Raw genomic sequence first — 10,367 nt, 5'->3', positions numbered from 1 at the left:
TGGTAAACAGGTGTCGTGCAGCCTCAATGACCCTCGTGTAGTCGATAGGTTTCAAACCCAGTTATCCAGCCAAACTGTTATATTCACGGGAAAGGGAGGTAATTAGGTCTGATCCCAAGAAGACAGGGGCAGCTCCAATGACCTGGATCAAGAGCCCTTCGCTAGGAAGAAAAAATTAGGTGAGAGTCACCTGGGAAAGGTAGACTTTTAAACAACTGAATTGAAAAAAAGTTCCGGGTAAAGACAGATATTTTAACGCAGGTGTTACGGTAAATAAGACACATGTACAACACATGTGTGTCATTATGTATCGCTCATGCATGCCATACATCTATTATGCTACAATTTATAGACAGTATAGCATATTCTGTACCATCTGTGACAGATGTTAATGGCTACAGGTGTAAGGAGACATGCCCAGCGCTGGTACAAAACCTGGGTACCTTTTTATGGCTAGGAGGATTATTAGAAGCAGATGTTGGGAGACTTACCTAACCTTGGCCTCTCAGCTCACTTACAGAGAGATCAGCTTACATTTGAAAGGACTTGGGTTAGAATCCTGGGCGAGAGATGACGCGTGCTTAAGCATCGTTACTAGCATAGCCCCTGATCACCTAGCAGGAAACAGGTGCCCGGGTGCTAGTCGACTCATGCTGCTGACATCGTGAGGAGGAAAGCAGAAAGGCCTCTCAAGGAAAATAAGCCACCCGGCTTTCTTGTGTTATTCTGAGTTGTGAAATCTCCTGGGTTATGTATCGCCTGGACGGGACGTGACCTCTCAGTGGTTACATTCTTTCCTCTACTACTCTACACCTCTCCTTCCAGCAGTATACAAGTCTCCACACTGTCGCTTGATTTTCACACTGTTTCAGACTATGGAACAGAACCCTTGTCCAGACACACACAGACGCACACAGACACGCACAGACACACACAGACACACACAGACACACACAGACGCACACAGACACAAACACACGAGGGACTGATAACCTCAAATCTACGTCTTCAAGGGTGATGGACTGATTACATAGTCTTCAAATCTCTACTGCTCCTGCCTATTTCTGTACTTGATTGAAGAAGCCTACTGTTTAGGCGAAACGTTTCGGAATAAAAGTGCCTAACAGTTGCCTATGTGTCTTACTTATCAACCAGGTTGTCTTGACTGTTCGTTAGTTCAGTGACTTCTCTTGTTTTAACAGTGATCGTAAACAAGATTAAAAATTAGACACGTGTAACACCTCAGTATATTTGAAGACGTTTGTGGTGGGCGAAACGTCTTGAAATAAAGATACCAAGGTGTTGCATATGTGTCTAATACCTCGGCGCCTTAATTCTTAAATCTGTACTCCATCCTTCCTTCCTTCCTTCCTTCCTTCCTTCCTTCCTTCCTTCCTTCTCAGAAGGATGTGACTTGGTCCTGACTATCTCGGCCAGTGGGAAACCTAGACCTCCCTACCCTGGCCCAGTAAGCCTGCGGCAGTGCTCCTTCTTTCTTATGTTCTTATGAATTGCCGGCGTTGCCGATATGTATAGAACCACTATGTATAGAACCACTGTTTATTTACTGTAAATTAAGTTTTTTTGTTTTACATAGTTGAATTTACAGGCGATGAGGTGTCATTCTACCTCAACTCATTTGCAAGTCCAGCTCTAAGGTATACTACAACCCCCCAGGATGCCTCCCACAACAGTCAACTTGCACTCAGGTACCTACTGTACTTACTGCTAGGTGAAAAGGAGCAACATGTGTGGGGGAAACTATCACTCAGGTACCTACTTACTGCAAGGTAAACAGGGTCAACACGTATAAGAGGAAACTAACACCCAGGTACCTACTTACTGCAAGGTAAACAGGGTCAACACGTATAAGAGGAAACTAACAACCAGGTACCTACTTACTGCTAGGTAAACAGGGTCAACAGGTGTAAGAGTAAACTAATACCCAGGTACCTACTTACTGCTAGATAAACAACATTTTTACCTAGCATTTACCAACAGCAACAGCCTGGTCGACCAGACTAGCATCAGACGAGCCTGGCCCGTGACTGAGATTGTTAGTCTCCCAGTCTTCCCTCTCTGTTGCAGTTGTCCTCCTGTAAACTACTTTGCACGTCCTTGTCTGGATACTATCAACCTCCATAGGTGTCCCTAGGAGCTAGATGAACCTAACTTCTACGTACTATGTACTCCAGGCTGAGGGACTAATTACCTCTAACTCCTCCTCATCTTCTTTCTTCTGTGTGTCGGACTGAAGAAGTCACTAGCAGGCGAAACGTGTCCTCAGTAAAGATCCCCAATGCTACACAAGCAACTCATTCCTCAACTGGTGCTTTGTTTACATTAGTGACGCCGCTGCAACGGTGCAGTGTTGCCAGGTAATCTCACCTTTGGAAAAGAGAAGAAAAAATGTAAACTGACCAGTTTTTTTTTTACCTTTTGGATGTGGCAATATTGCGCATCTTTAACCTTATCTGGTACTAAAATTTCATTATATTCTCGTTTTATATCGTTTTGCGTGAGCCTAGAGTTCACAATCTTAAGATCAAGGGTTCAATTGCCGGGCAAGACGTATGGGTAAGTCTATATTTGGAATCACTGATTATTTACTATCAGTAATGCTACTACAATTACTACTACTACTACTACTGCTGTTGCTATTACTACAACTATTTCTATTACTAATGCTATTACTAGTACTACTGTAATTATTATTATTACTATTATTATTGGAACACCACTCATTCGAACACCACTCAAACTATTTGAAAATCATTATCAATACAGTGCGAAACGTTGCCCTGTTTTGCTCTTCCTTACTGTTTAAAACAGACTCTGTATCCACGTCTAAAATAGATCTCTGTATCCATCTTTCCGGCCGAGGTTCTGCAACACTCGACTGGGTTCTTGACGTTAAACCTCACTCACTCAATCCGGTTTACAAAATCTGGGGCAGTATATTGAAACGTGAATTTCGCAAGACTGTTTACGAATAACGGTAAGCCGGGAAGCTTCTTCTGTCCGTTGACAGACGCCTGTTACCTGTTGGCAATTTACCGTGAGGGCTCCGCTGCCTCTGTAGCCAATCATCCAGGAATCCTGAATGATTGGCTGACCAGTTGCTTGTAAAGCTTTTACTGAGACACCTTTGGACGAGCCCCACAGTCTGTAAAGCCTTGTATGGAACTTACAGTTTGTAAAGCCTTGTATAAAGCTGAGAGTTTGCAAAGCCTCGTATGAAGCTGACAGTTTGTAACGCCTAGTATAAAGCTGACAGTTTGTAAAGCCTTGTTTGGAACTCACAGTTTGTAAAGCCTCATGTAAATCTGACAGTGTGTAAAGCCTAGCATGAAGCTGACAGTTTGTAAAGCTTCGTATAAAGCTCCAAAATAAACAAGAACAGTTCTAAAAAAAATAAGTGGGAATGCAATGAAAAAAATCAGAGACGTCAATATTTTATATATAATGTATATTTTTGATCAATGCAATATAAATATATCTTTAAATAATATACATACATATATATGGATGCATACATGTATACATGTTTACATAAATACATAGAGTTAATTTAAATAAAATATACATAGTGATGTGTTATTGAAGCATAGTGAGTTTGTTGAGCAATTATACAAGGTAAGACAGAGGCTTCTCTCTGTTGTCTGCTGGTGGAGGCCAGTGCGAGGCTTCTCTCTGTTGTCTGCTGGTGGTGGCCAGTGCGAGGCTTCTCTCTGTTGTCTGCTGGTGGAGGCCAGTGCGAGGCTTCTCTCTGTTGTCTGCTGGTGGAGGCCAGTGCGAGGCTTCTCTCTGTTGTCTGCTGATGGAGGCCAGTGCGAGGCTTCTCTCTGTTGTCTGCTGGTGGAGGCCAGTGCGAGGCTTCTCTCTGTTGTCTGCTGGTGGAGGCCAGTGCGAGGCTTCTCTCTGTTGTCTGCTGGTGGTGACAGATACAGACAAGGGCTCCTGTCTGTTGCAGAAACGCCCATTCGAGATCCCCCTCTGTTTCACCGTCTCCTTATCCTCTATTTATTCTGCCTTCTGTCTTACCCATTTCTTCTTCTTCTTCTTCTTCTTCTTCTTCTTCTTCTTCTTCTTCTTCTTCTTCTTCTTCTTCTTCTATTTACTCTTCTCTTTCTTGTTCCTGTTCTTCTTCTTCTTCTTGGTGACCAAAGGCAAAGTTATCATCATATTCTTCCTCTGTCTCATGACTCTCAGAGCTGGAGTCCTCATTATCCTCATTATAATCATAATCTTCCTCAGAAGACTCTTCCTCACCTTCCTCATCTGAGCCCAGCATCTTCAGGAAGCTGGAAAACTGTTCGTAGTACCTGAGGAACTCCTCCCTGGCCTTCGCCACCTCGTCAGTGTCTTCAGGTACCTGTAGGAGAATTATTATTATTATTATTATTATTATTATTATTATTATTATTATTATTATTATTATTATTGGTGTTGTTAAATAATTATTTTTTCCTGTTAAACGAGGTATTCCCTGAAGTGGACATGACTTGATGAAGGTCTACACTGAGTGAAACATCGCCTGGTAAAGCTCCTCACGTGGCGAAACGTTTTGCCACTAAATGATTATTCTAAAAGATAGCCGACACGTACCAACAGAAACATAGGAAGACAGAACAGGCTTGGAAAAGCAACGTTTCTCTCAGTGAGAGAAACGTGTTTTGGGAAGCTGAATCTTCATACTTGTGATTTATTCCACAGAGGAAATTGTCATTTGAAATTGTGGGGCTCATGTTATCTTTCTCGACAAAATTTTTTCCTGATTAAATTTGTCTACAAAATCGTTTACCGATTTCAATTTGGTTTATTCAAAATGTCAATAGATAGGAGACTGCAGTTTTTTGCATATAATAATTGAAGAACCAGTTGTCTTTTTTTACACAGCTTCACGTTTATTAAAAATTGCATAAAATACCGACAAGTTGATGTTTAAGACATATGGACTGACTGCATCATTTTTACCTCGCCACTACCGCTGTCTACAATACGTTCTCCTCTATATTTGACTGATGAGGCCGTGTAGGCGAAGCGTTTCAACAATAAAGATACCCAACTGTTGCACATGTTTTACTCATCAACCTCACATTGTTTAATCTATGTAACCTTAGTCATATGATGACCCGCAGTTGGATTATTATTATTATTATAATCAAGGGGGAAGCGCTAAACCCGGAGGATTATACAGCGCCTGGGGGGGGGATGTGGAAGGCATTCAGGCTTAATTCGGGGAACTGGAGCACAGATCCAATTCCCTAAATCAAGAGCCCCTCACCAACATCAAGGAACCTTCCTTGAGGGGACCCGCAGTTGGAGCTTTTGGTGATCTGACAGAGGCCTTCCGCTGGCTTACCGCTCCACCCCTTTAAAAATTGCAATAGTTATAATCATTTGTTCAACTACTGGACAAAATGTTTCATCTGAAGTTCCCTACAAGGAGTGTAAAGGCGTGATATAAGGGAAGCATTAGGAAGGTCATTTGATGTGGCTATAGTGACCAGCCGAGAAACACGTTCTTGTTATTGTTTGGGTTTTTAGGGCCACTTACTGCTTACGCCGTATCAAGAGATGCTTCCCCGTGGATAGAAACCTGGACCAAAGTGGAAGAAAACTGACTAGCGGGGATAGTTAATTTGATGATGGTTACGCTATCATATGTAGAGAACTGCATTTTCGTATCACTTATCATAAAAAAAAGGCTTCTTTTCGAGTTCGGGGAAGAAATTTAAACGAAAGTAGATGGAAGTTGACTAGCGGGAATAGTCAGTTAATCTTCGGATGATCACGCTATCGTATGTAAAGAACTGCATTTTTATATCTCTTACTATATTCTTGTAAGAAATTATTAAAACCGGAAGGGGATTCTGTGGACACCCCAAAAAAAATGCTCACTGAAATAGTTTAAGGGTTGAAACAGTTTCGAATCTCGTACATTCAGTGTGAAGTAACGTACCTGAGGAAGGGCGTCGCTCTCAGCTCGGAAACCTTCATGATCAGCGTCGTATCGGAGAGAGACTTCCTCCCCGGCGTTGTCCACGAAAGCGTAGGATCCGCTAACCTGACGGTGGATATATTATTATTATTATTATTATTATTATTATTATTATTATTATTATTATTATTATTATTGATATGAAAGGCTAAATCCATTCCTGGCTCACACCCATTCCTGATTCACACATGCCAATTCTTGACTCACCCACATCCATTCCTGACTCACCCATACCCATTCCTGACTCACCCATACCATTTCTTGACTCACCCATACCCACTGCTGACTCATACCAATTCCTGACTCACCATACCCATTCCTGACTCGCCGAGTCTTATATCTGCCCGAATAAGTCGGGGACCTATCCGAAGTCACTACCTAACTAATTATACTCACCTAGTTATGTGTGCAGGGGTCGATTCATAGCTCCTGGCTCAGTCTCTTCACTCTTAGAGACCGATTTTACTAATTTCTGGCTTCCAGGGCCCGATCATACCTTTTCTTCAAGCTGTGTATAGTGTTTGCCTCCGCTACCTTTTCATCTAGTGTGGATCAGAGCAAAGGGATGGTGGAGGCTCGATCCTCCGTTCTTTTTAACTAAATGTTAATTGTATTTACCCACCCACATGGTACTTGCAACCCACCCCAACCCACCCTCGGAGGCTCCTTCCAGCATGACCCACCTTGCCGTCAGAGTTCCTTTCTTCCGACCGAGATTGCTGGGGGAGGGAGAAAGCGAAGTAGTAGGTACCATCTGGGTTGTGAACCACCTGGTAGTTGCTCCTGGTGTAGGTGGAGAGCACCGGCAGGTGGTCCTGGGGCTCCTGAAGGAGGTCTTCAGGAAGCACGGCCGCCCAGGACGCTCCCAACACACACACCGTCAGCGCTACCTGCAAGAGAAAACAAACGAGTTGAAGATAGATCCCGTCTTACCTTTCGGTGAAATGGCTTTTAATCCAAGGTATTACAGAAACCATTCCCCTCACCTCGGATCAAACCTTATTTCATTACCCAGTTGATGTATAGCTCGTAAGGATTTAGCGCTAAAAAAAATAAGCACTCGTGGATTGGTTTATACAGTAGCGTTGAAATCTCCAATTTAAAAATGAATTATTTCAATTTAAATTGCACACCGAGGACATTAAAATACTTTTTCATAGTCCGACTTGTCTTTTTCACATTCATTTGAAGCCTTTTACGAATGAATATCTTAGAATGGAATTCTATGAATCGACCACTGCAATCACAAATAGGTGAGTACAAAAGGTGAGTATACACACACGCACACACACGCACACACACACACACACACACACACACACACACACACCCAGTAGCAATCAGTGAAAAGGCGGGGCCAGGAGTTATGACTTGACCCCTGCAGCCACAAATAGGTGAGTACACACACACACACACACACACACACACACACACACACACACACACACACACGCGCCCAGTAGCAATCAGTGAAGAGGCGGGGCCAGGAGCTATGACTCGACCCCTGCAGCCACAAATAGGTGAGTACACACACACACACACACACACACACACACACACACACACACACACACACACGCCCAGTAGCAATCAGTGAAGAGGCGGGGCCAGGAGCTATGACTCGACCCCTGCAGCCACAAATAGGTGAGTACACACACACACACACACACACACACACACACACACACACACACACACACACACACGCCCAGTAGCAATCAGTGAAGAGGCGGGGCCAGGAGCTATGACTCGATCCCTGCAGCCACAAATAGGTGAGTACACACACACACACACACACACACACACACACACACACAGTAGCAATCAGTGAAGAGGCGGGGCCAGGAGCTATGACTCGACCCCTGCAGCCACAAATAGGTGAGTACACACACACACACACACACACACACACACACACACATAGAAACATGCCTTAATTTCCTGACTAGACTTTCGGCTTCCAAGTCTCGAGGTCACTCATAAAGTCTGGTCACGAAAAGTACAAAAAAAATGTGACTAATCTAACTTGACCAAAGTTGACTGTGAAAGTCGAATTTCTGTCTCGTTAGCGAGGGACGGTGTATCGAGCCTCCACTGCTCTAACGGCCAGAATATATCATTTATTAATAAAAGTTTCCTCCTATTCCTTGAATAAAGAACCTTTCACAGACCTCAAAGCGTTTTTTTTTCTTTCTTTTAAAGAGCGGAAGTGACGTCACTACAGTCACTGCAGAAATGGGTCATTAATTTCGGTATCAAGTGACTTTGACAACTTTCAATGTGTGGGCGAAACGTTGTAAATTTTTCATTGTTCTGCATTTATCCCTCTTGTCCACGGTGTCAGCGGAAATTTTTTGGAGTGGTGGGTTGGACCACGCGCACATTTCTACCCATGGTACAGAGGAGAAGGTGGGTTAGGGAGGGCTAGTATTGGGGGCTAGGTGTTGCGGGGCTGGGTGAGGCGGGGCTGGTTGAGGCGGGGCTGGCTGAGGCGGGGCTGGCTGAGGCTTCAGACACCCCAGGAAGCACATTCGTGGTGTGAGAAATGGAGTGAAGGAGCGCTAGAGAAAGGTCAAGCGTTACATGAGGGTGTCATAGGCGTAACTAGGTCAGGTCAGGCAAATTTGGGTGAGCCAGGAGGCAGGTAACCTGGGACTCAAGTTACCCAGTCAACCGAACATATTACCCACCAAGTCCGGTGAGTCAGGAGGCAGGTACTTGGGACTTATATTTCAGGTCAACAGGACACGAGCCGCCGTGCTGTAAACCACAGTAACGTACGTAATCACGCGTCTGTGAGATCTCGTGATTTCTTTGACAGCAGTGATTGTTACGACAGCAGCCTCTCCATTGTTGTTAGAACTGGTTTAATAACCTTATTATACACCCCATACCCATCCTGTGGGAAAAACCACGGAACGGGTGGGGTTTGAACTCATGGAAAATGAATCCTAAAACTCTCAGGCCAATGCGTTAACCACTGGGCAGTAGTCAAAGGAGTTCAAAGGCACATAATGGGTCCAGGGACTAGGCAAAAAACGTAACAGTAGGTAAGCAGACTACACTGGTAATGTTACAATCGTAATAAGCTGAATAATACAGTCATAAAGCAATACAACGTAGTCTGCATGTGGTTCTGAATTACTGATATCTTAGTAAACAAGTGAAGAAACATGTAGGACATTTTACTGTGGATACGATGTTAATGGTCCAAGTCGGACCAAAACGTCGTCGTAAGCTTCTCTCTCCTATGTGCGGTTTTTTTGTGTATTGTTCTAGTCACGGTATTGTGCCTTGTTATTCTTTAATGTGGTGTTGGGTCCGAAAATGGTCCTGACAACTTGCTTACGTACCTTTGACAAAAACATGTCTGTATTCGTTGAATAACTCGCTGAGTGGGTACTATATTGCTCCCACTGATCAGGTTCTTCACTTTCTCCGTAAGTTAATGCCCGATGACCTGCCGCTTCCTCTTTTTAATAAACTTTATGAATATCATTAAGTTGCGTGGTAGGTTCCAACTCTGTTTCCTCGGTGAAGATCTCTATAGAAATATGGCATGTCAATGGGTTCTCCCCTAAGCGCCGTCTTGGTTAACATTTCCTTTTATCGTCTGGAGAAAGACCTGTCAGGTACAAAGGCACAAATGCAACTAATGTGGCATTTTATTGTGGCAGCATTTCGCTCTATGCGAGTCTTGCCAAGCCTTTACATAACAGCCTGACGTATCTCCTGGACAGCGAAGCCTTGCCACAATAAACTGTCACATTACTTGCGTCTGTGTCCTTGTACTCAACATATTGTCGGTAATTCTACCATTATTACTGTAGAAATCTTCAAAAACATCATCCACTCAACATGGAAGAGATATGTTGACGATGTTTTGGTCACTGTCCCTAGATGTTTTGAACTTCAGGTATATAAGAACACACTCGGTTCACAGCCCACCACAAGGTTCACTCTGAAGGAAAACAAGGGTGACTTGCTACTCTTCCTTTTTTTTTTACGTCTCCCTCATCAAAGCATTCAACATTTTCTTGATGTCGTCCTCATCAAAGAATTAAACACTTTCTTGATGTCGTCCTCATCAAAGAATTAAACACTTTCTTGATGTCGTCCTCATCAAAGAATTAAACACTTTCTTGGTGTCGTCCTCATCAAAGAATTAAACACTTTCTTGATATCGTCCTCACCAAAGAATTAAACACTTTCTTGATGTCCTCCTCATCAAAGAAAAAACAAATGAAGGGTTGACAGAAAAACTCTCAACAAGAAAACTCTGCTACAACGAGACTAAATGTGGAGTCACCACAGATTCTTATCTCTACGTTCTTAGTCATCGTAATGAAGAATTTCTTGTAAA

The 10,367-nt window shown here is 43.3% G+C and overlaps 2 protein-coding genes across 2 annotated transcripts in view; both read right to left on the bottom strand.

The window, feature by feature from the left end:
- LOC138855059 (chromo domain-containing protein cec-1-like) overlaps positions 1 to 2,327 on the bottom strand; it is a 69,864-nt gene extending 67,537 nt beyond the window's left edge. The window contains exon 1 of the mRNA XM_070101923.1: positions 2,213 to 2,327. The gene's annotated coding sequence lies outside the window, so the exon portion shown is untranslated. The remainder of the gene's footprint in view (positions 1 to 2,212) is intronic.
- Positions 2,328 to 3,650: 1,323 nt separating this feature from the next.
- On the bottom strand, positions 3,651 to 9,372 carry LOC138855046 (uncharacterized). Its single transcript, XM_070101797.1, has 4 exons — positions 9,358 to 9,372; positions 6,688 to 6,894; positions 5,966 to 6,070; positions 3,651 to 4,375 (listed from the first exon to the last, which is right to left on the bottom strand). The coding sequence occupies exons 1-4, from the start codon at positions 9,370 to 9,372 to the stop codon at positions 4,118 to 4,120; spliced, it is 585 nt and encodes a 194-aa protein (XP_069957898.1). The 3' UTR covers positions 3,651 to 4,117.
- Between the last annotated feature and the right edge of the window lie 995 nt (positions 9,373 to 10,367).

Source organism: Cherax quadricarinatus, chromosome 79 (genome assembly GCF_038502225.1).
Source record: "Cherax quadricarinatus isolate ZL_2023a chromosome 79, ASM3850222v1, whole genome shotgun sequence".
Classification (NCBI taxonomy): domain Eukaryota; kingdom Metazoa; phylum Arthropoda; class Malacostraca; order Decapoda; family Parastacidae; genus Cherax; species Cherax quadricarinatus.
Note: the sequence above shows the minus strand (reverse complement) of the source record. Positions and strands in the feature narration are given on the sequence as shown.

Coding starts and splice junctions, on each gene's coding strand:
- LOC138855046 (XM_070101797.1), bottom strand. Junction 6,071..6,687: donor AAAGGAACTCTGACGGCAAG/GTGGGTCATGCT, acceptor ATCCACCGTCAG/GTTAGCGGATCCTACGCTTT. Junction 4,376..5,965: donor AGAGCGACGCCCTTCCTCAG/GTACGTTACTTC, acceptor ATTCTCCTACAG/GTACCTGAAGACACTGACGA.